We start from the raw sequence: 23,719 nt of genomic DNA on the forward strand, positions 1-23,719 counted from the left end.
TGCTTTCTTTTGGAAGTCCTGGTTGCCCTGCTCGGCTGAGGGCTTGTGGAGCGGCGACATTCATCTTGTGCCATTCCCTGAGAGGGGGCCTAGAACCGACGTGCAATAAGCCGCCGACGGGCGGCCCTTGCACTTTCTGCCTCCCTCCTGTGCTGGTCCTCCTCCTCCTCCTCCTCTGGTGGTCTTCCAAAGTCTGGTGGCAGTGGCTGAGTCCTGCAGATAGCCAGGTTGTGCAGCATGCAGCACACGACAACGAAATGGGAGACTCGCTCAAGCGAGTACTGTACGGCTCCTCCGGAACGATCCAGACAGCGGAACCGTTGCTTCAGGACGCCGATTGTTTGCTCAATGATGTTCCTGGTTGCTTGATGGCTGTCATTGTATCCCTCTTCAGCAGGGGTGCGGGGCGCACGGAGCGGGGTCATCAGCCAGGTGCACAAAGGATAGCCTTTGTCCCCGAGAAGCCATCCTCGTGGGTGAGGCTGGGCCTGGAACATGTCTGCCACAGAAGTTTGGCGCAGGATGAAGGCATCGTGGCTGCTGCCTGGAAAGCGGGCATTGACAGCTAGGATGAGCTGCCTGTGGTCACACACCAACTGCACGTTGAGCGAATGGTAGCCCTTCCGGTTGCGGTAATCCTCGGCATTCTCTAGAGGTGCCCGCAAAGCCACATGCGTGCAGTCAATGGCGCCCTGCACCATGGGGAAGCCGGCTAATGCTGAAAAGCCCATTGCACGCTGTTGCTGCTTGTCAACGGTCATGGAGAAGGAGATGAACTGACGTCTCCTTCTGAAAAGGGCATTGGTCACCTGGCGGATGCAGCAATGTACCGCAAACTGGGAGATGTTGGAAATGTCCCCAGTAGCGGATTGGAAGGAGCCGGTGGCATAGAAGTTGAGAGACACCGTCACCTTCACTGCCACCGACAGAGACGTCCTGCTCCTCAGCTGTGGCGGCAGATCTCCACGAAGCAGGTGGCAGATCTCAGTGACCACCGCCCTTCTGAATCGCAGCCTCCGAACACACTGCTCGTCAGACATGTTCAGATATGAGAACTGCTGGCGGTATACCCTGGGTGGGTAAGGCCTCCTTTGCCGACGCTTGTTGCCCCTTCTCCGCCTGGCCATGACTGGCACTCACGGCGTCTCTGAGCCCTTTGAATGCAATGGAGAAGCCCAACGTTTCCACCCATTGCAGCCCCCATTATATGTTTCCAATCAATGCTATGGCTCTGAAGTTAAAGACAAGTGCAAAGCTGTGGCCTGAAGCCACAAGTACCTGTGCGAGTGTTGAGCCAAACCAGAAAGCTCTCTACTTTTGTCTCTCTCCAAAGATCCGTCTCTCACAAAGAAGGAGTGTTGCAAAATGGCTGCCATTTCTACTGCAGGAGGAGTGCCCTTTAATTAGCGCGCCCCGCAGCGACTGGGAACCGTTCCCCTCTACCACTCGCTAGGGGTGCCAGGCGCACAATAGGCCGGCGCCACTGAATTTCCGGTTTGGGGCGCACAAAGGGCGTTGCACCATGAAATGACGTCAGGATCTGCGCGCGCAGCTGAGCGCGCGCAAAGGCTTGGCGCCGCCGCTAAATCTTAACTGAAGTTGGCGAGAGGCGCAGATCGCGCTGTGCCCGGGCGCTAGCCGCTTAGCACCCCACACCTCTTCCTAAGGCGCTAGCGGCTGGCGCAAACAACTGAATTTCTAGGCTATAATGGGGTGTCCAAAACTGCAGAATAAACTCTAGCTGTGGCCTAACCAATGCCGTGTACAAATTTATCAGAGGAGATAGTGAACCCAAGATTTTGCATGGATGAAGAAGTCCTAGATGCAGATCTATCAAAGGTTAGAGGTGGTAACTGTTGGCTAGACTTGAGTGATACGAAGAAACAAGATTTTTTCAGTGCCCCATGAAGGAAGTCGAGACCTAGTGATTCAGCCATTACGCTGTGATGCGCACTCACAGTTGTGAGCACTGAGGGGTTGCAATTTGATGAAGGTTGATGAATATGTTCCCCCATTTCTCAGCATGCTGGCATTAACGCATGGTAATTAACAGGAAATTTCTTAACAATATTTTGCAGCTGTATACTGTGTGTTTCCATAAAGGCTTTTGACGTAGAAGCACAAATGCTGTATTCATGCTTGTGTATTCACTAATCTTTGGCTCAGTATAGATGGCACCATCGGGCAGCTAATTGTTGGAATTTTTGAGAACTCCTACGCTTTTTCTGAGCTGCAGCTTTTGATTCCAGTAGTTTTCCAACATGAAGCTGAAAGATTTGGCAGATATCCCCATGCTGGTTCATCATCTGGCTTTCTAAACTTTGAAACTTTATGTTCAATTATTGCAGAGGCCCCATTGCAAACATCAGGAAGACAAATATCATTCTGACTACTCGGCACTGAAGCTGTTATCAGAATCACCTTAACAGTATATTGTTAATAGTTTGATAAATGAAAGAAAAGTACGGAACAACGGTCAAGTGGGCATTTGTTTAATTATCTTGATTGGCTGTACGTCGTTTTATGATGCTCGAAATTAGGTACAGCAATCCAAAAATGACCTCCGTAGCAAAGTTGGAATGACTTGTTTTGATTTGCACTCGGTGGCCTTGAAATGTAACCTGTTGCCAACATAGTTTATCAAATATATGTGTTGAAGCTGTTATCAACAATTATTTGTTTAACTTTGTGGTAAATAGCTTTGCATTAATTGGAAACTTAGCAAATGGTCAATAATCACACCTAATCCAAATACAGGAAACTGTCTGGTATCCGGCACGGACGGGACCGAGCTGGTGCCGGTCTATCAACAATGCTGGAGAATCGAGCGCTATAGTTAAAAGATACGGAGCTCAGCGCTCCGTCTAAAGCAACAAACCCAGCTTCAAAACAATCAGCACAGCTTGCAAGCGTCTCTGTAGCTTAGCAACAGCTTCAGTTAGACGCTTGCACAGCCAGAAATGAGTTTTAAAAAAAAAAGTAACTAAAAGTTAACTGAACCGACTCCTGAATTTTGCCGGTTAACCGACATTTCCGGTTATTTAGTGGCCGGTTAATCAAAAGTTTCCTGTAGGACTGTACCCTTGTATCTATGTTTCCTGTTTCCTGTTCCAATCTGCTGTAATACCAACATTGCTTCTGCCAACAGTGTGGTTCCTGCAAAAAAAAACTTTAATTCAAAGGAAAGGTCAGTTGATACCCCTGTCAAAACTTTCAATGCTATCCATAGCAGGGGTTATTAGGAAGAGTGTTTGAAAAGACAGTTTCTTGATCACAGTGTGGTAATTGTTACTTAAAAAAATTATACACCTTTATTCGGCGAGATCCTTTGGAACACCTTTAGATGTTTTTCAAAATGTTAAAATTGGTTGATAACTACTTGATAGACTAGGGTATATTTATTGTGTGGCAAAATATGATTTTCTTTTTTCTCTGATTCAATTTGTAGCCTCAGTACAATCTCTTTCTGTGCTGAGTTAGCTGATTTCAGCCGAGGGAGCAGTGGGAATTTTATATACAGTAGCAAACTTGTGAAAAAAGGAAATGCTGCATTTTACCAAATAATTGTGTTTGTAGTCATTGAATTATTGATTCCTTGGGTAACGTGAGGCAATCTTTCTACTCCATGATTAGTTTGACAAAAGAAAAAGGCATTAAGAAAATAAACTCACTAAAAATGCATAGGTTTAGGGTTAACTAGGAGAACTATGAGGGTAAATTCAGCAAACCCATGCTTGCAGTGGGGAGCCATACTTGAAATGTGCAAGATAGAGAATTAGAGCTACAATGTTGTATCCCTATCCAAACTATGTTCCCTTTGACTGTGGCTCCCTGCTGGGAGTGTAGAGTTAATGGGCTGGATTTTCCGACCCCCATGGGTGTGTACACACCCGTAGGGGCCTCGCAAGTGCCGGGTTTAGGCATGCGAAGAGTATGCGCTAAAACCCGGCACTTTCGATCTGTCAAGAATCCTCTTGACGGATCATTCGCCTGCCCGGGAAAAGGGCCTCCGCAGGTGAAGAGTTCCGCTTTTTGCACAACCTCCGCCTGCTGAAAACCTTTAAAAATCTTACGCCTGGTAAAAGCCTGCGTAAGGCCTGCTTTTACCAGCATAAGAGTTTAAAAAATATATATATTTTTTTTTTCACTCATTTATAATTTAAAAAATACTTTAAAAAAGGTAAGATTATTTTTAGCCCCGTAAATAAAATTTATTTTTTTCAAAAAATTAAATTTGTTAAATATTTAATGTAATTTTAACATTTTAAATACGTGATTTGAATTTTTTTTAATGTTTAACTTTTTTAAGTGATCCCCATTCATACTTTATGATATACAGGTATCTGCCTATACAGACCTGTCAAAAGTATGAAATCCCTTCTTTGATTGGTTCTCCATGGCCCACGTGATCCCAGGGATGCTTGTGAACCGCATGCGCCTCTGGGATACCTGGGCCTCTGCGCATTTTGTAGAGCAGAGGCCGAGGATCGCAAGTCTCGACCTACGGAGCCAGCAGGTAAGTTCGTAGATTTATTCCAATCGGAGGCATCCGCCCGTAGGAAGCCTCCGATCGGAAAGTCTGGCCCATTGAATCTGGCCTCTAAAGCATGAACATGCTGATTTTTTTTTTTTCTTGCCTTTTTTTTAAGGTTCCTTGTGCGAGTATCCTATCTGGAGATTTATAATGAGGAGGTTCGTGACCTTCTTGGGAAGGATCAGAGTCAGAGACTGGAGGTAAGAAATTCAGTCCATGTTGCACAACCAATTACAGGAAACTCGTTTAAATGGCACCTAAATATCCGGACTTCTCTATTAACTGACAAAATTCTCACTCCGAAAACAACACCTCAATAATCGGCAATGTTGCCGAGTCCGAGTCTCCCGCGGTGGCCGAGTTAGTCAGTGGGGGTAGTTCTCCAAACTGCCACTACTCGGCTTCTTGGCGGTGTCGGAAGTCGGAACACCTCAATACCCCTGTAACAGGAGCCTGACTCTCCCGCGCTGCCAGTAGTCTCTTCTGATCCGCCATTTTACAGGGGTACTGTGTGTCTCCCATGCTGCTGGTAGTCATTGCATTGCATTACCCTCAACTGGCAGTACTGTACTTAATCAAGCATCTTCCACCATCCATTTAACACAACATTCTGTAGGTGAGTACCCAATTACTGTATACTGCACATTTCTTAATATTTTTATTTTTCTTTGTTAAAAATAGCCTCGGTAGATAACCCTCTCCGTCATCCGGAATTTTTGATCAACCGGCAACACGCAGATCCCGTCGGTGCCGGATACCAGAGTTTCCTGTAATGGGGAAGAAAGGAAAAACTTACTACAGGAAACTTTGTGATATCCGGCACCGACGGGACCGAGCTGTTGCCGATCTATCAAAACTGCCAGACATACAAAGTTAATGTTGAAGCATATGGAGATTTTCATCTCCGTATCTGACAACAAACACTGTTGCTTAGCAACAGCTTCAAACAGTCAGCCCGTACCTTGGAAGCGTCTCTGTAGCTTAGCAACAGCTTCAGAGAGACTTTCCAGAGCCCGACTGTTGGAAAAAAAAGCCACGAGAAGAAAAACAACCTAAGAGAACGGCTCCTGATTTCTGCCAGTAGATCGAGGTTTCTGGACATACAACCTCCGGATAAACCAAAGTCTCCTGTAAATTTATCATTTTATAGATGGTTCATTTCCCACAGTAGAGTAGAAAGACTACTGCTTCTAGGGATCCTATGAAGACTTTCACTAGATATGAAAGGCTAGCTCAACCTTCATTAGCTGCTTGTATTTAGAATTTCACTGAGGAGCTTTTGCTAGTAACACTACTTCAACTTTATTTGTATTTTAAATAATCCCTTTCCTACTTAATTGTACAGTTGACTCATGAGGATAATTTTCAACTTCAGCGTTTGTGTAGTAACTTGGCAGACTGGATTTTTTGCCTGTTGGGGAACCCACTCGATTTTCATCCACTCTGCCCAGGCAGTAAAATTGGAATTACTCGTATTACTTCAGTTTGCACATTTAGGATCCTGTCTCATTTCCATGTGTTTTATTTCTAATTTTTGTGTGTTTCATTGTGTAGGTTAAGGAACGGCCTGATGTTGGAGTGTACATTAAAGATCTCTCTGGTTATGTAGTAAACAATGCAGATGACATGGACCGCATTATGACTTTGGGGAATAAAAACCGTAAGTTTAAAAAAAAAAAAATTGATACGAACTGCATGGTTTTAAGGATGCTCTTTTTGTCCCAGGATTTTTAGTCTGTATTTTGGACATTTGTGGACTGATGAAGTATTTTTTGATTTACCCCCTCCCCCTAAGAAGCACCCAGTCAAATTGCCTGTTTGCATCCTGTATCAGTTGAAATAGTCTGCAAATGGATCAGAGACACCAGCTCTAATTAAAGGAGCCAAAACTAATTTCACCTGGCAAATCCTAGAGTAGATTTTTTTTATTACTCCAGTTTAAAATGGTCCAGCTAATCCCACTGATCTCTGAGCTGTCTCCAGGTTAGATACAATGATGGATGCAGTCGACTCACCACTACTGACCGAGCTGGCCGAGTCCTGAAGGACATAACTGCCAGTTTGGGCCTGCGACAGGTGGTGAAAGAACCAACACGAGGGGAAAACCTACTTGACCTCGTCCTCGCCAATTTACCCGCCTTCACATTGAGGACACCATCGTGTTGTGTGGCACTACCACCGTGCTAAATGGGATAGATTCAGAACAGATCTATCAGCTCAAAACTGGGCATGAGGCGCTGTGGGCCATCAGCAGCAGCAGAATTGTATTCCACCACAATCTCTAACCTCATGGCCTGGCATATCCCTCGCTCTACCATTTCCACCAAGCCAGGGGATCAACCCTGGTTCAATAAGGAGTGTAGAAGAGCATGCCAGGAGCAGCACCAGGTGTACCTAAAAATGAGGTGCCAACCTGGGGAAGCTGCAACACAGGACTACATGCATGTTAAAAAGCGGAAGCAGCATGCTATAGACAGGGCTAAGCGATTCCAAAATCAACGGATCAGATCAAAGCTCTGCAGTCCTGCCACATCCAGTTGTGAATAGTGGTGGACCATTAAACAATTAATGGGAGGAGGAGGCTCCATGAATTTCCCAATACTCAATGAAGGTGGAGCCCAGCATGTGAGTGCAAAAGACAAGGCTGAAGCGTTTGCAACCATCTTCAGCCAGAAGTGCCAAGTGGATGATCCATATCGGCCTCCTCCTGAGGTCCCCACCATCACCGAAGCCAGTCTTCAGCCAATTTGATTCACTCCACGTGATATCAAGAAACGGCTATGCGCACTGGATACAGCAAAGGCTATGGGTCCTGACAACATCCCGGCTATCGTGCTGAAGACTTATGCTCCAGAACTAGCCACGCCTCTAGCCAAGCTGTTCCACTACAGCTACAACATTGGTAACTATCCGACAATGTGGAAAACTGCCCAGGTATGTCCGGTCCACAAAAAGCAGGACAAATCTAACCCGGCCCCATCAGTCTACTCTCAATCATCAGCAAAGTGATGGAAAGTGTCATTGACAGTGCTATCAAGCGACACTTACTCACCAAAAACGTGCTCACTCACTGATGCCCAGTTTGGGTTCCGCCAAGACCACTTGGCTCCCGACTTCATTACAGCCTTGGTCCAAACACGGACAAAGGAGCTGAATTCCAGCGGTGAGGTGAGAGTGACTGCCCTTGACATCAAGGCAGCATTTGACCGAGTGTGGCATCAAGGAGCCCTAGTAAAATTGAAGTCAATGGGACTTGGTGGGGGGGTCGCACCACTGGCTGGAGTCATACCTAGCACAAAGGAAGATGGTTATGGTGGTTGAAGGTCAATCATCACAGCCCCAGGACATCGCTGCAGTAGTTCCTCAGGGCAGTGTCCTCGGCCCAACCATCTTCACATGCTTCATCAATGACCTTCCCTCCAACATAAAGTCAGAAATGGGGATGTTCGCTGATGGCTGCACAGTGTTCAGTGCCATTCACAGCTCCTCAGATAATGAAGCAGCCAATGCCTGCATGCAACAAGACCTGGACGACGTTCAGGCTTGGGCTGATAAGTGGCAGGTAACATTCGCGCCACAGAAGTGCCAGGCAATGACTACCTCCAACAAGCGAGAGTCTAACCAGCTCCCCATGACATTCAACAGCATTACCATCGCCGAATCCCCCACCATCAACATCTTGGGTGTCACCATTGACCAGAAACCTTACTGGACCAGCCACATAAATACTTTGGCAACAAGAGCAGGTCAGAGGCTAGGTATTCTGCGGCGAGTGTCCTCCTCTCTTGATTCCCCAAAGCCTTTCCACCATCTCCAAGGCACAAGTAAGGAGTGTGATGGAATACTCTCCACTTGCCTGGAAGCGCGACACCATCCAGGACAAAGCAGCCCGCTTGATTGGCACCCCATCCACCACCTTAAACATTCACTCTCTCCACTACCGGCGTACCGTGGCTGCAGTGTGTACCACCTACAAGATGCACTGCAGCAACTCGCCAAGGCTTCTTTGGCAGCACCTCCCAAACCCGCAGTCTCTTCCACCTAGAAGGACAAGGGCAGCAGGCGCATTGGAACACCGCCACCTCCAGGTTCCCCTCCAAGTCTCTCACTATCCTGACTTAGAAGTATATCGCCGCTCCTTCATCGTGGCTGGGTCAAAATCATGGAACACTCTACCTAACAGCACTCTGGAAGTACCTTTACCACACGGACTGCAGCAGTTGAAGGCGGCGGCTAACCCACCACCTCGAGGGCAATTAGGGATGGTAATAAATGCTGGCCTTGCCAGCGGCACCCACATCTCATAAATGAAAAATCCCTATCTCTGTAGGCCTAGGAAACTGAATTATGTTGAATCAGAGTAGGAATATACAATCCTGGGCCCCTAAGCATGTCTATATTGAAAATGGTGGCCTTGGTGTAGTGCTTACTCATTTACCATAAACTTTAATTAAAATTTAAGATGCGTTGATCTTTTTTAATTTGGCAATGTTAGGAATAGCGTCATCACAAACAAAATCCTACTTGCACCGTAAAGTTCTATTTTGAAGTTCCCTGATGTAGAGGTGTTAATTGTTGTGGATGAGATGGAGTCTTTCAGCTCTGACCTTGGAGAGCCTTTGCCTTGTGCTACTGTGCCAGTTCACTCATATTTTCCTTTAAGAATATAAGAAATAGGAGCAGGAGTAGGCCATTCGGCCCTTCGAGCCTGCTCCGCCATTCAATGAGATCATGGCTGAACTTCTGTCTCAACTCCGTTCACCGGCCCTATCGCCATATCCCTTGATGCCCTTACTAGTCAGAAATCTATTGACTTCTGTTTTGCATATACCCAATGACTGAGCCTCCACAGCCCTCTGGGGTAGAGAATTCCAAAGATTCACCACCCTCTGTGTGAAGAAACTTCTTCTCATCTCAGTCCTGAATGGCCTACCCTTTATCCTGAGGCTGTGGCCCCTGGTTCTAGATTCCCCAGCCAAGGGAAACATTCTCCCAGCATCCACCCTATCGAGCCCTGTAATAATTTTGTATGCTTCAATGAGATCCCCTCTCATTCTTCTGATTTCAAGAGAATACAGGCCTAGTTTACTCAATCTCTTCTCATACGATAGTCCTGTCATCCCAGGAATCAATCTCATGCACTCCCTCTATGGCAAGTATATCCTTCCTTAGATAAGGAGACCAAAATTGTACACAGTACTCCAGGTGTGGTCTCACCAAGGCCCTATATAATTGGAGTAAGACTTCTTTACTCCTGTACTCAAATCCTCTTGTAATGAAGACCAGCATACCATTTGCCTTCCTAATGGCTTGCTGCACCTGCACATTCACTTTCAGTGACTCATGTACAAGGACACCCAGGTCCCTTTGAGCATCTGCATTCCCCAATCTTTCACCATTTAGGAAATACTCTGCCTTTCTGTTTTTTCTACCAAAGTGGATAACTTCACATTTATCCACATTATATTCCATCTGCCATGATCTCGCCCACTCACTGAGCCTGTCGAGATCCCCTTGAAGCCTCTTCACATCCTCTTCACAACTGACACTGCCACCTAGCTTTGTGTCATCAGCAAATTTGGAAATGTTACATTTAGTCCCCTCTTCCAAATCATTGATATAGATTGTGAATAGCTGGGGCCCAAGCACTGATCCTTGTGTTACCCCACTAGTCACAGCCTGCCATCCTGAAAAAGACCCGTTTATCCCTACTCTTTGTTTTCCGTCTGTTAACCAATTCTCAATCCATGCTAGTATATTACCCCCAATTCCACGTGCCCTAATTTTGTTCACCACCCTCTTGTGTGGGACCTTATCGAAGGCCTTCTGAAAATCCAAATACACCACATCTACCGGTTCCCCTTTGTCTACTCCTCTAGTTAAATCCTCAAAGAACTCCAATAGATTTGTCAAACAGATTTCCCTTTCATAAATCCATGTTGACTCTGCCCAATCTTACTATTAGTTTCTAAGTGCCCAGTTATTGCATCCTTTATAATAGATTCCAGCATTTTCCCAACTACTGATGTGAGGCTAACAGGTCTGTAGTTCCTCGTTTTCTCTCTCCCTCCTTTCTTAAATAGTGGGGTTACATTTGCTATCCTTCAATCTGCAGGAACTGTTCCAGAATCTATAGAATTTTGGAAGATGACAACCAATGCGTCCACTATCCCAATTGCCACCTCATTCAAAACCCTAGGATGTAGGTCATCCGGTCCTTTGGATTTATTGACTTTTAGTCCCATTAATTTTGCTAGTACTGCTTTTTTACTAATAATTTTGTTTAAGTTCCTCATTCTCGCCACACCCTTGGTTTTCTCGTATTTCTGGGAGGCTTTTTGTGTCTTCCTCCGTGAAGACAGAAACAAAGTATTTATTTAATTTCTCTGCCATTTCCTCATTCCCCATTATAAATTCTCCCGTCTCTGACTGTAAAGGACCTACATTTACCTTCACCAGTCTTTTCCTTTGCACATACCTATAGAAGCTTTTACAATCCATTTTTATATTTTTCGCTAGTTTGTGCTCCTATTCTAATTGGTACCCTGAACAATATTGCTAAATTTGTACATGTATTCGAGTTGAATTTAAAAAAAAATTACTTGTGTCCTTAATAGCTCTCAAACTATCGGAACAACTTCATCCTGAAGCCTGGATGCAAGGCAGCATTCTAACAAACTGTTGCGGAGTCTCTCCCTAACCCCACAATAAGAGAAAGGAGAATTACAACCTGTTCTTTTTGGGCTGGCTTTGAGTAATCGTCCTGGAGGGTATCTCAGTCCTATTTTGCATCTCACTTTTTAAAAAACTGGCGATATATTGATATTGATGCTTTGTTTCCTTCTAGGTTCTGTTGGTGCCACAAATATGAATGAGCACAGCTCCCGTTCTCATGCTATTTTCACCATTACCATAGAGTGTAGTGAAAAAGGAGTTGATGGAAATATTCATGTTCGCATGGGCAAGCTACACCTCGTTGATCTTGCAGTAAGAATTGGCAGAATATCTAGAGAATGCTTATACACAGTGGCAGAGTACTCTGCCCTTTTTATTTTAAGTGTGAAAAGTTATATACCAGCCACATTTGCAGTTTACTCTTCTAACTTTAACCTGTGCTTCTGCAGAATTTGTAGCACCTCTTAAAATCTTGATTTTTAATTTTTTTTAAAATTTTAATTGTTCCACCCTTAGCTATTGTTTCTTACTGAAGCCCAAGTTTCACTTCTTTCTGACCCTTCTCCCTTCCAGTTTCCTTCTTGTATTCAGTCTTTCCTTCCTCCTGCAATCTTCAGGATTGAAAAACTCAAGCTGGCCATCACTTAATAAGTTCTAATGAAACATGCACATCCAAAGTGTCATAAACTGTCTTTTCTCTTTACAGATGCTGACTAACTTTTTGTGCATTTCAGCATTTTCTGTTTTTATTTTGAAAATTAAGATATTTTTTCAAGTATATATCTGATACAACTTTTGTAACCACAAAAATGAAAAGTAATAATGAGCACTTTTACAGGAATATGTTGAGTGGCAAAGAATTGATCCCATCATATGTGCTTGCAGGGTTCAGAACGACAAGGAAAGACTGGAACCACAGGACAGCGATTGAAAGAAGCAACAAAGATCAACCTCTCATTGTCCACCCTGGGCAATGTTATCTCTGCTCTTGTTGATGGTAAAAGTACACATGTACCCTACCGTAACTCTAAACTGACACGCCTACTCCAGGATTCATTAGGAGGCAATTCAAAGACCATGATGGTGAGTCTTTTATTCCTCCTATTGATGCATATAATGCATTGAGGATAACTGATGTACATTTTGTGAGATTAGACTGTATTTAAACAATGTGAATAGCATATAGTTTGACAGCTAATTGTTTCTATAATTCAAGAGCCATCTTGTGAAAAGTGGCTCAGTAAGTACAATTGTAGCACTTTTTACGTAAACAGGCCTATTCCCATAGCTACAACAGGATAAAAACATTCTTTAGACTTTTCTCTATCACACAATGTCAAACCTTTTCTGCAAGGGAGAGGGCTGGTGCTTTGAGTTAACGTTTATCCACTTTTGGCTCCAGAACTTTTATTGAAAAGGTCAAATCGATGGGCTATTCTGTCTGTCTGCATCTTTCAGAAGACATCAATAGAAGTTGACTACCTATTTTTGAAGGGTGAAAAATCTATTTTACTGATGATGTTTAGTATTAGGATGTCCCTCCCAAATTCCTTTTGATTTAATGACTTCCTTGGACCACAAACCATTTGCAGTTAACTGGATGAGTAGACAACCTAGTTCCAGGGCTGTGTTCATTTCAACTTGTGGAGAGATGCCTAATCTGTGTACCATCTACAAGATGCACTGCAGCAACTCGCCAAGGCTTCTTTGGCAACACCTCACAAACCCCCGATTTCTTGAAGGACAAGGGCAGCAGGCGCATGGGAACACCGCCACCTCCAAGTTCCCCTCCAAGTCACATGGCATCCTGACATGGAAATATATTGCTGATCCTTCATAGTCGTTGGGTCAAAATCCTGGAACTCCCTACCTAGCAGCACTGTGGGAGTACCTTCACCACAAGGACTGCAGTGGTTCAAGAAGGTGGCTCACCACCTTCTCAGGGGCATTAGGGATGGGCAATAAATGCTGGCCTTGCCAGCGAGACACACATCCCATAAACAAATTTTAAAAAAAAAATCTCTACTTGGCACCTCCTTGTAACGAAGTAGCTAAGATTGACAACTCGGTAGCGTGCAGGATTGAATTTACATCACCTTTTTCTATTTTTTTTTAACCAGTGTGCAAACATTGGACCAGCAGATTACAATTATGATGAAACCATAAGTACTTTACGATATGCAAATAGAGCCAAGAATATAAAGAATAAAGCCAGAATTAATGAAGACCCTAAAGATGCATTGTTGCGCCAGTTCCAGAAGGAAATAGAGGATCTTAGGAGTAAACTGAAGGAAGGTATGGACCCCTGATGTAGAGGAACATTGAGCTACTGATAAAAAAAATAAAAATGTTGATTAATTGAAATTTTTAATGATTTGCAGGGGAAGAAATCTCTGGTTCAGAAATGAGTGGCTCTGAAGATGATGATGAAGAAGGGGAAAGTGGAGATGGGGGAGAGAAGAAAAAGAAACGAAGAGGTAGACATTTAAAATAAATTTGGATTATGTCCCTAATTAATAAATAATGTAAATTGGGATGGGAGCATTCAAATTTAATGTGATAGTAAACTACGTTCAACAATGGATTTGTACTGGTCAGAAATAATTTGTTTTTGCGTTTTATTCTGTTTCTCCCTTCCCTATTTAGCCTAATTTTGGTTGGGAAGGCTGGGTGTGTGAAGCCTCAACTTGTGTTTAGCTAGAGTAAGGGTGTACTATTTATATTTTAAAAAACTGTACATCAATATAAAACTAAGTGGCAACCTTATGGAACAACTGTGTGCTGCTGTACTACTGTGGTGCATTTATGATATGCAGGCTGTGTATTTATGCCTGCGATATTTTTCGTTCATTCTCTGGATGTGGGGGTTACTAAAAAGGCTGGTATTTATTTCCCATCCCTAGTTGCCTTGAGAGGGCCTTCTTGAATTGCTGAAGTCCATGTGGTGAAGGTCTTGTTATTCTTTGTAGTGGTTTGATATGACTGAGTGCCTTGCTGGGCAGTTACAGCTAAAGGATCAGTTGGGTTTTTATGACAACTGATATTTTTATTTGCAGTTTTTTTTTTAAACCGAGTTCAATTTCTCAAACTGTTATAGTGGGATTTGGACTCCTCTTCGATGGATATTAATCCAGGCCTCTGGATTGCTAGTCCAGTAACATAACCACTATGCTACCATACCTCTTGTGATCAAACATGGCTGTTCTAGTGTATCACCTAGTATCTAACTGCAAAGGAGAAATGACCCAGCCTATCTTGTGGAGAAGAATGGGTGCGACACAGGGGCAACTAAAAAGAGAGGAGAAACTAACTTAAAAAGGTTGACGCTGCCAGAAGATTGAAACACAAATGAGAAAATAAGTGTTCTAAAACTTCATAAAATCTTACAGCACAGAAGGAAGCCATTCGGCCCATTGTGCCTTTGTCGGGTCTTTGAAAGTACCACTTTCTCACTCTTCCCCTTTTTTCTTAAATTTGGTCATATCAAATATTTACGGCTAATGAAGATTTAGGGAGAGGCACACATGATCGACTATTGATTTATATGAGAGCGCACAAATTTAAACAAATAATCTGTGTAGCTTAAAAATGTATATGTTCTACTTGGTTCACTTTAAAGAGGCAAGGCATTGAAATGTAAAACACTTAGGGGGAGAAATTGGGTGAGTAGCGCCACCTGTTAGCGCCTAAAGAGGCAGTCAGTGGCTGTAGCGCCACTGGCTGCGCCTCCCGCGATATTCAGCAGGGGCGCTAATGGTGGCGTTAGCCTTTTGCGCTGCGCCACCACCGATGACATCATCGGTGTGCGCAGCGCCCCATTCGCGCCCCGATCGCGATATTTGGTAGCGAACGCAGCTGTAGCGCCGTTCGCTACCCGCGCCCGGATCACGGGGCCTTGCTGCGCCGGCAGAGGCGCAAGTTAAGGTGGCGGTGCAGGGCGGCCGCCTGCCAGCACCTCCGTCCCCGGCCTCCTGGTCCTCCCCCCGCCCCCCCCCCCGCGGCATTGCCGGCTGTTTCCCGAGAGCCCGGCACTTCTCCTTGGTGCCGGGCTCTTTTGCCGGCACTCGCGATCGGGGCTCGCGCTGCTGCAGGCCCCTCCCCCTTAACAGTGGGAGGAAGGCCTGCAGTACCGCAGCGTGCCGTGCCGCAGCGCTGCGAAATTCACTTTCAGCACCCTAAGAGGGACGCGGAGCACCTCGAGCTGCGCCCCGTCTCCCTCTAGGGGCACTTCAACTGAATTTGCGGCGATCGCTAATGCGGCGATCGCGGTGCAAATTCCAGCGCCCAGGCGAACTTTGTGCCGCTTGGGCGCCTCAGGCCAATTTCTAGGCCTTGTGGGGGAAAAATTCTGTTGGTTTGCGTCTCCCGCTAGCGCCTTAAGAGGGCGCTAATGGTGCGCAAAGCAACTAGCGTCCGGGCGCAGTGATATCTGCACCTCTCGCGGAATTGACTGGACATTTTGCAGCGGCGCTAAACAATATCGCCCGATCTCCTGCGCACGCAGACCTTGACGTCATTCGAGCATGCAACACCCTTGTGATGCCCCGGAATGGAAATTGAGTGGCGCCTCCCTCCTTTCCGCCTGGCGCAACCAACGACAGGTAGACTGGAATGCTTCCTAGTCGCTGTGGGGCTGGGGGGGCGCTATTTAAAGGGGGCCTCTTCCTGGCTTTTTGTGTGGTAGACATTTTTGCACCACTCGTTCTGAGAGAGAAAGAGAGAGACTTCTGCATTGAGGCAACGCTGTGTGAAGTCGTTTTGGCTTCTGACCATAACTTTGCAGGTACTTTGGTTTTTGACCTTAATTACTTTGATTGCCAAGAGACTATGGGGGCTGCACTATTGGGGGCGTTGTCCTGTGCCAGCAGATTCGGAGGCCACAGAGAGAGAGTGGCAATCATGGCCAGACGGAGGAGGGCCAACAGGCCTCTCTACAGGAGACGTTACCCTCCCATGGTATTTCGCCAACAATTCTCCTACATTAATTTGTCTGAGGAGCAGTGTTTGCGAAGGCTGCGTTTCAGCAAGGAGGTGGTCACTGAGCTCTGCCACCTGCTTCAGTCAGATCTGCAGCCTCAACTGAGGAGCAGGATGTCTCTGTCGGTGGCAGTGAAGATAACAGTGACTCTCAACTTTTATGCCACCAGCTCATTTCAATCAGCTACTGGGGACACCGCCAATATCTCTCAGTTCGCGGTCCATTGCTGCATCCGTCAGGTCACAAATGCCCTCTATAAAAGGAGACGAGAGTACATCTCTTTCCCCATGACCCCAGACAAGCAGCAAGAACGCGCTATGGGTTTTGCGAGGATAGCGGGCTTCCCCTTGGTGCAGGGTGCCATTGACTGCACGCATGTGGCTTTGTGTGCTCCGCATGAGAATGCAGAGGATTTCCGCAACCGAAAGGGGTTCCATTCCTTAAACGTGCAGTTGGTCTGTGACCACAGACAGCTGATACTCGCTGTTGATGCCTGTTATCCTGGCAGCCGCCACAATGCATACATCCTGTGCCAGACTACTGTGGCAGAACTTTTCCAGGCACCGCATCACCCAGGTGGTTGGCTTCTTGTGGACAAGGGATATCCACTGTGCACCTGGCTGATGACACTGCTCCATACGCCCAACACCCCTGCTGAGCTGCGGTACAACGAGAGTCATCAAGCTACCAGGAACAGCGTTGAGCACACAATCGGCATGCTCAAACAACGGTTCTGCTGTCTGGACCATTCTGGAGGAGCCCTTCAGTACTCGCCTGAGCGAGTCTCCCTCTTCGTTGTTGTATGCTGCATAACCTGGCAATCCTCAGGACCCAGCCAATGCCACCAGGCCTTGGAGCACCACCAGAGGCAGAGGAGGAGGATGATCAGCAGCAGCACCAAGGCGGGAGGGAGGCCCACAGTGTAGAAACTGGAAGGGCCGTCCGTCAACGGCTGATAGCAAGCCGCTTCTAGGCCCCTGCTGAGGAAATGGCTTCTGCCATTGAGAACAACACGAATGAAACCAACCCGCAACCCCTAAGCCAGCCAAGGCAGCAATGATTGCAAAGACCAAACGTACATTTTGAATACAAAAATGTATTTATTTTACAAACTCTGTGTGTGTTATTCCCTCATGACAAACTAATAGAAAGAAACACAAAAAAACAATCATTAACATAACTGGTTCTCACAACCTGGAGATAATGTCCAAAACACTAAACAAAAGTTTGACCACGAACCTCGGCCTTTAATTAAAAAAAATGACCAACATTTTGTGTCACCTCCTACTTCTTGCCCTTCGAGGGTGATCTTCCCTTGCGCACTTCCCCCCCTTCCCACCCTACTGCTCCTCCGTAATGGGACCCCAGTGGCTGCAGCAAGGCTGGTGGAAGGCTGCTGATTGTCAGAACCTGAGACTGCAGATGCCCTTGAAGGACAGCCTCGACCAGCTCTGGGCCTGGAGGGCCCAGCTGCAGACTGCACCAACTCTGCATGGGCGGCAGCAGTCTACAGGCGGTGGTAAGTACAGTGGAGAAGTGACAGTGGTGGCAGCAGGAATGCTGTCATCTTGAGAGAGGACAGCAACTCCCTGCTCGACCGACGCACTGGCACTCCCACGGGGCACCACTTCAGCATCCGGAGCAATCTGCTGGAGCACAGATTGCTGGCCTGCTGCGGCGCGGTGAGAGTCCCAGGGAAATGTGTCCGAACCAGCGAGGATGGCAGCAGTCAGTGCTCGCGTGGCCTCAATCTGAATCTGCATGAGAGCAGTCAGAGATGGGGTCATGGCAGCCAGGGACTGAATTGCAGCACTAAACATTTGTGCGGCATCTGCCTGTGCTACAGCGAAGTGCTCCACACTCCTTGCCAGTGATTCAGTGCATTTGGGCACCCTTCCCACTGCACCCATGAGCTCAGTGTGCATGTCCACCGCCTGGGTGTTCATTTCAGCAGTCAGCCGCTCCTCCTCTGCGTCCACTGCAGTAGGACTTGCTGGCATACTCTCCGTCTGGGGAGAAGGCCCCCGAGCTTCCCTACCCCCATCGCGTTGCTGCAGCCCGCTCGGTCCTGGAGCTTCACCCTCATCAGACCCTTCCCGCTCCCTCCAGGAAAGGCGTGTTCCCAGTGTGGGCATGGGCTTCCTCGGGAGAGGGTGGCGCTGATGCTCTGGCTTCATCTTCCTCCTTGCCTGCAGCTTCACTCCTGTCTCCTCAGCTGGTGAATCACCACCTGAAAGCAGGGAGGTACAAGTGGCTTTAGTGTGAGGACAGGGTGGCAGTAAGGGAGGAATGAGTGCAGTGATTTAGTAAGTTGGATTTAAAGTGTCAAAAGCTGGTGTTCTGAGGGACAAGTGGAAGGAGAGAGGACAAAAAGGTGATGACCTTAACCATTGCTGTCCAGAACGGAGTTGGCCTCTCCAATGGCGACGGGACCGATCGCCCAGCTTGCCACAATCCTGTGGACGCGCGCCTCAAGATCGCTGAGGGGTTGCAGCTGAAGCCGCCCTCCACCCGTCCGTTGCTGCTGTCTCCTATTATGAGATAGCTTGGCCTGCAAGAAAAAGGACGGCGTCTGAGTAAATATACAGCCATGGTCTTGCCTGATGTGCCTCCCATAGTTGAATAGCCCTTACTGTATGCAGCCATGGTCTTGTCTGATGTGCCTCCCATAGGTGAATAGCCCTTACTGTATGCAAAGTGTGGAATGTGTGTGTGTGTTTCATGAGAAGGCCATAGGTGTTGGATGAGTGTTGGGCATTGGGGTTTTAAGACCCTCTGGCCATCGAGTGAGTTTGAGATGGAGGGATGGAGAGGTATTGAAAAAAAGCCACTCACCCTGATGACCCGAGTGAGGTCGTTGAACTTTTTTCTACATTGTATATGGGTCCTGGGCACCATGCTCCTGGAGGAGACGCTCTGTGCCACCTCCCTCCACACTCTTCTGTAACCGTGCAGCAAAGGCATCCTGCCACTCTCTGGGTCCAGTATTGATCTTCTGCGCTCCACCACGCCAACCAGAGCCTCCAATGCCGGCTTGCTGAAGCGCTGTGCTCGCTCCCTGGCCCCCTCCATAGTCCTTGGCTGCAAGGTTTAGGCACAGGTCTCTCCAGGCCGAGATTCAAGGCTGCAATGAGCAGGGTGTGACTGGAGAGCAAGATCGACCCTCCCCTTTAAGAACTGTCCGGCGCCAGTGTGTCTGTGTTCCATGGCTAACTGACCAGTTGCGCTGCGCCCGCGCTCTGAGTTAGCGCCTCGCTCCTCGGTCTTTCCGCCTTGAGAGGTGTGTAGCGCCTGATTTAGCGCTCCAATCACCTCCAGGGGCGATAAAAGCCAAGTTTGCCGTCGGAGGCGATAATTAGCGCCAGGCGCTAAACTTTGCGCACGGCCGATAATCGTGCCCCAAACGGGGCGATACTGAATTTTTCCCCCTCATTCCATCTATTTCAAAGCATTAGGTTGTAAGTAAGATTGTTATTTATAGAAACATTCATTTGAGTGAAGTGGATGAAAGCAGAACACACTGCAAAGCAATGGAGGTGGAAGATCCTAACTAAATTCACTAACGCCATTAAATGCTCTACTGTTATGTATGCAACACCACAGTCTTTTTGGTCATCTGGGTGTCTCGCATCCATGAAAACCCATCACCATACTTCAGAATATTTCAACCCAACTACTAAGAAAGCCATCTAAAGTATAGTTTCCATTTACTTGATATGTCTTTCCATAGGAAAGAGAACTTTGGAGCAAGTTATCAAGAAACTAGGCCTAGGGACACCCAATTGTGTGCAAGTACATGGTTGAAATGTCACCAGCATAGAGCACTGGTAAGTTTTATGCAACTTTCCCAGCTAGGGCCACCCTCCCTGTTAAGGCATTGGCTTGTGGAGTTACCTGAATCTGAGTGGGAAGAATCCTAGCCCCCAGCGATAGGTCAATTAGCCACACTGTCTGGTCAATCACCAACAGCACCCTTGATTACTGGAGTACTGCAGACCTACCTGGTTCAGGCATTCAAACACCAAGGGCTAAAAGTTCAGTTGGGCGCCGTTTGGGGCGCCAAGCTCGCCTGGGCGCCGGAATTACCGCTGCGAGTGGAGCCACTTGCGCCATCCCGATATTCAGTTTCTGCGCCCCAAACGAAAGCGGGCCGCTACTCGAGGCTCCCCGTGCCCCGCTTGGGGCGCTCACCCTGAATATCGGCGCGCTAAGTGCGCTGCGGTACTGCAGGCCTTCCTCCCACTGTTAAGGGGGAGGTGCCTCCAACAGCGCGATCCCCGCTCGCGAGTGCCGGCAAATGAGCCCGGCACCAAGGAGAAGTGCCGGGTTCTCGGGAAACAGCCGGCAATGCCGCGGGGGGGGGGGGGGTTTAGGAGGCAGGGGACAGAGGTGCTGGCGGGCGGCCGCCGAAAAAGCGGCTGCCCGCACCTCCACCTTAACTAGCGCCACTACCGCCACAGGTAGGCCCTATGAACCGGTCGCTATTTGCGACCAGCGTTAGAGGCGGGCGCGACCAAATATGGACATCGGGGCGGGAGCGGGGCGCTGCGCACACCGATGACGTCATCGGTGGCGGCGCAGCGCTACAGGCTAACGCCGCCATTAGCGCCCCGCTAAATATCGCTGGAGGTGTGGCCAGTGGCGCTAAAGCCACTGAGTGCCCTCTTTGGGCGCAAACTGGTGGCGCAGCCCACTGAATTTCTAGGCCCAAGTCTGCAGCATAAGATTAATATGATTCCAGCTTCCCATTGCCAAGCCATCGCAATCCCAAAGAGATCCTACTTGCGCCCATCCTTCCCAACTCCCCCTCCACTCACCAAGAGAATATTCACTGGTTGGCCATTCGATAACCAACAGCGTAATATTGATCATCCGGTTACGGAGTAGGTATCAGGAACTCTCTTTGTTAGCGGCATTTTAAGTAGCACAACTCGCTATAAAATATGTGAATGCATTGCCATCATCTTTTTGACCCCAACATAGACAAACCCAATTCCCCATTGAACAGAGGTTTCACCAGTTTGAGGTGCAGAAATTGCTAGCCCACTCATGCTGGAGCCCTAAATAATAGTGTGTGTGTTCTTGGACCTGGCTTACTAGGTAATATCTTCCAGCAGCATTTCATCAATTCTTCATCAGCTTTATGATGGACATCTCTCTCCAGTGTGATGGAATGACCTATGCAGGATACCATGTAATGTGCCAGCCACTTGATGTTCTCGATGTCCAAATACAGTGTTGTGTCCCAGGCTTACTCATCACTGACAGCCTAAAACAGATTCTCATGAGTGGCTTTGGCAAATAGACATACCTGTGAGGCTGATTTCCCATACTAGGGTGCTGAACATCATTAAGGCTAGAGCTATCCCTGTAGCAGTTTTGCCTTTGTGGCACAAACCTGTTTTGAAGCTTGGTCCTGGATCTTGCACATCGGCTGAAGAAAGCTCTTCTGTTGCATGTGTAGGATTCTGAACCACAGAGGAGCACTTGTTGGACATGCACGTTATGTGTACACAGAGCACACAACACAAATCAGGAATTGTTTCTATTTAAATATGTCCCTTTTTAGAGGTTGTTATTGGGTAGGAAAGACATGCCAAAATGTGTAAACCAGTTTAAAAATAAAACAATGACGTGTAAAGGATCATTATAGAATCCTATACTGGCTAGCACATATTTCATTGGGGAACCCATGTCTTGCCATTACATGTACTTCATAGAGGGCCTTGGTTTAAGACCCCAAGGGCTAGAAATTCAGTAGGCTTTGCGCCCAGTTTTCGCCCAAAGAGGGCTTTTGCGCCACTTGCTGAGATTGCGCCGATATTCAGCGCTGCGGTAATGGCGGCGTTGGCCAGTAGCGCTGCGACGTCATCGGTGTGCGCAGTGCCCCGTTACCGCCCTGCTACCGGCCCGACCGCCATATTTAGTTGCGGCCGCCTCTTCCGCAGCGGCCGCAAACAGCGATCTGAAAACGGGGCCGTCCTGCAGCCTTAGTGGGGCGAGTTAAGGCGGAGGTGCGGCCGGCCGCTTTTTCGGCGGCTGCCTGCCCGCACCTCCTTCCCCGGCCTCCTCCACCCCCCCCCCCCGCGGCATTGCCGGCTGTTTTCCGGGAGCCCGGCACTTCTCCGTGGTGCCGGGCTCATTTGCCGGCACTAGCGAGCAGCGATCTCGCTGTTGCAGGCACCTCCCCCTTAAGAGAGGGAGGAAGGCCTGCAGTACCGCAGCCTGCCGCTCCGCAGCGGGTGGCGCTGCGGCACCTAGCGCGCCGAAATTCAGTTTCAGCGCCCCAAGCGGGGGCGGCCACACCCTTGAATAGCGGCCGGCTTCGACTTGGGGCGCTGAAACTGAATTTCCGGCAGGCGCAAGTGGCTCCGCGCGCAGTGGTAACTTCTGGGCGCAAGCGAGCTGGCGGGCCCAAACTGAATTTCTAGGCCCAAATCTTTGTGGGACATATACAGGGTTCAACACGTCTTACACTGATATTTCCCTTTAATTTTACAAGAATGAAATCTGGAAAGAAATTGCCCCACATCATGTTAAGGCATCCCACCTTTGTATAAGTTTGCTATAGTTGTTTCCTATACTCTTTACTGCCATTTCAGCCAAATATTTAGCATAAATTTTAACTTTAAGCCCTGCACAAGATTTTTGTTTTTAGTTTGTCTACAGAAAAAATGTGCATGTGTATTTGAAACATCGCATCTAACAGTATTACAGTTTCTTCTTCCTCCTCTCCTCCTGCAATTATGTGGGAGATTTGAGCAATAGCATCTCCATAGACATTGTGAATGAAGCTCTGAGTCCCCAGCATACGATTGCATTATAGTGAGATTGAGATTATTTGGAAGTACTTTTTTTTGCCCTCCAACCCAGCAATAAATGAGTTACTGCTACACAGGCCTCCATTTAGCAGCCTGACCGTGTGAACAAGGAAATTCTAATGTCCGTCAAAGCTGAGATTCACATTTATGACTCCGGTTGGGGGAGGGAGGGAATAATCGGAAAGATAAACTCCGTGCTACTCAAGCTACTGAGTTTGTTGTTTTCATGTCATTTTCTATTACTTTTTGTTTTTCTTCACGCTCATTTAAGGATGGAATTGAAACTTAACATTTACATTTCTTCAGAAGGCTGCATGCTCAAATATTTTTCTTGACTTGAAGAATAAAGGTGGGCCATTGACCTACCTACTGATAAAGCAAAATACTGTGGATACTGGAAATCTGAAATAAAAACAGAAAATGCTTGAAATACTCAGCAGGTTGGGCAGCATCTGTGGAGAGAGAAACCGAGTTAACGTTTCAGGTCGATGACCTTTCGTCAGCACTTGTAGATCAGATAAAGTTAATTAAATGGTTGTTTAAAAGTGGGACAGAATTTGGAACTAAAGTAAGGGGAGCACCTCAACTGTTGTACCAGACAAATTTAGCTTACTTGCTTCTAATATATTCCACAAGCTTGTTAATATAAGTACTGCATCAGTTATAAATTTTACTATTTAACTGCTGCAGTACTTTTGTTAACATTTGTTA

The 23,719-nt window shown here is 47.2% G+C and overlaps 1 protein-coding gene across 1 annotated transcript in view; it reads left to right on the forward strand.

Annotated features, from left to right (window-relative positions):
- The window catches only part of kif3a (kinesin family member 3A), a 77,833-nt gene that overhangs the window by 19,286 nt on the left and 34,828 nt on the right, over nt 1–23,719 (forward strand). The window contains exons 4-9 of the mRNA XM_085995839.1: nt 4,650–4,734; nt 6,089–6,194; nt 11,382–11,521; nt 12,095–12,292; nt 13,330–13,504; nt 13,591–13,686. Coding sequence (XP_085851965.1) covers nt 4,650–4,734; nt 6,089–6,194; nt 11,382–11,521; nt 12,095–12,292; nt 13,330–13,504; nt 13,591–13,686 — 800 coding nt within the window. The remainder of the gene's footprint in view (nt 1–4,649; nt 4,735–6,088; nt 6,195–11,381; nt 11,522–12,094; nt 12,293–13,329; nt 13,505–13,590; nt 13,687–23,719) is intronic.

Source organism: Somniosus microcephalus, chromosome 8, assembly GCF_052327205.1.
Source record: "Somniosus microcephalus isolate GS21.2 chromosome 8, FLI_Smic_1.0, whole genome shotgun sequence".
NCBI lineage: Eukaryota > Metazoa > Chordata > Chondrichthyes > Squaliformes > Somniosidae > Somniosus > Somniosus microcephalus.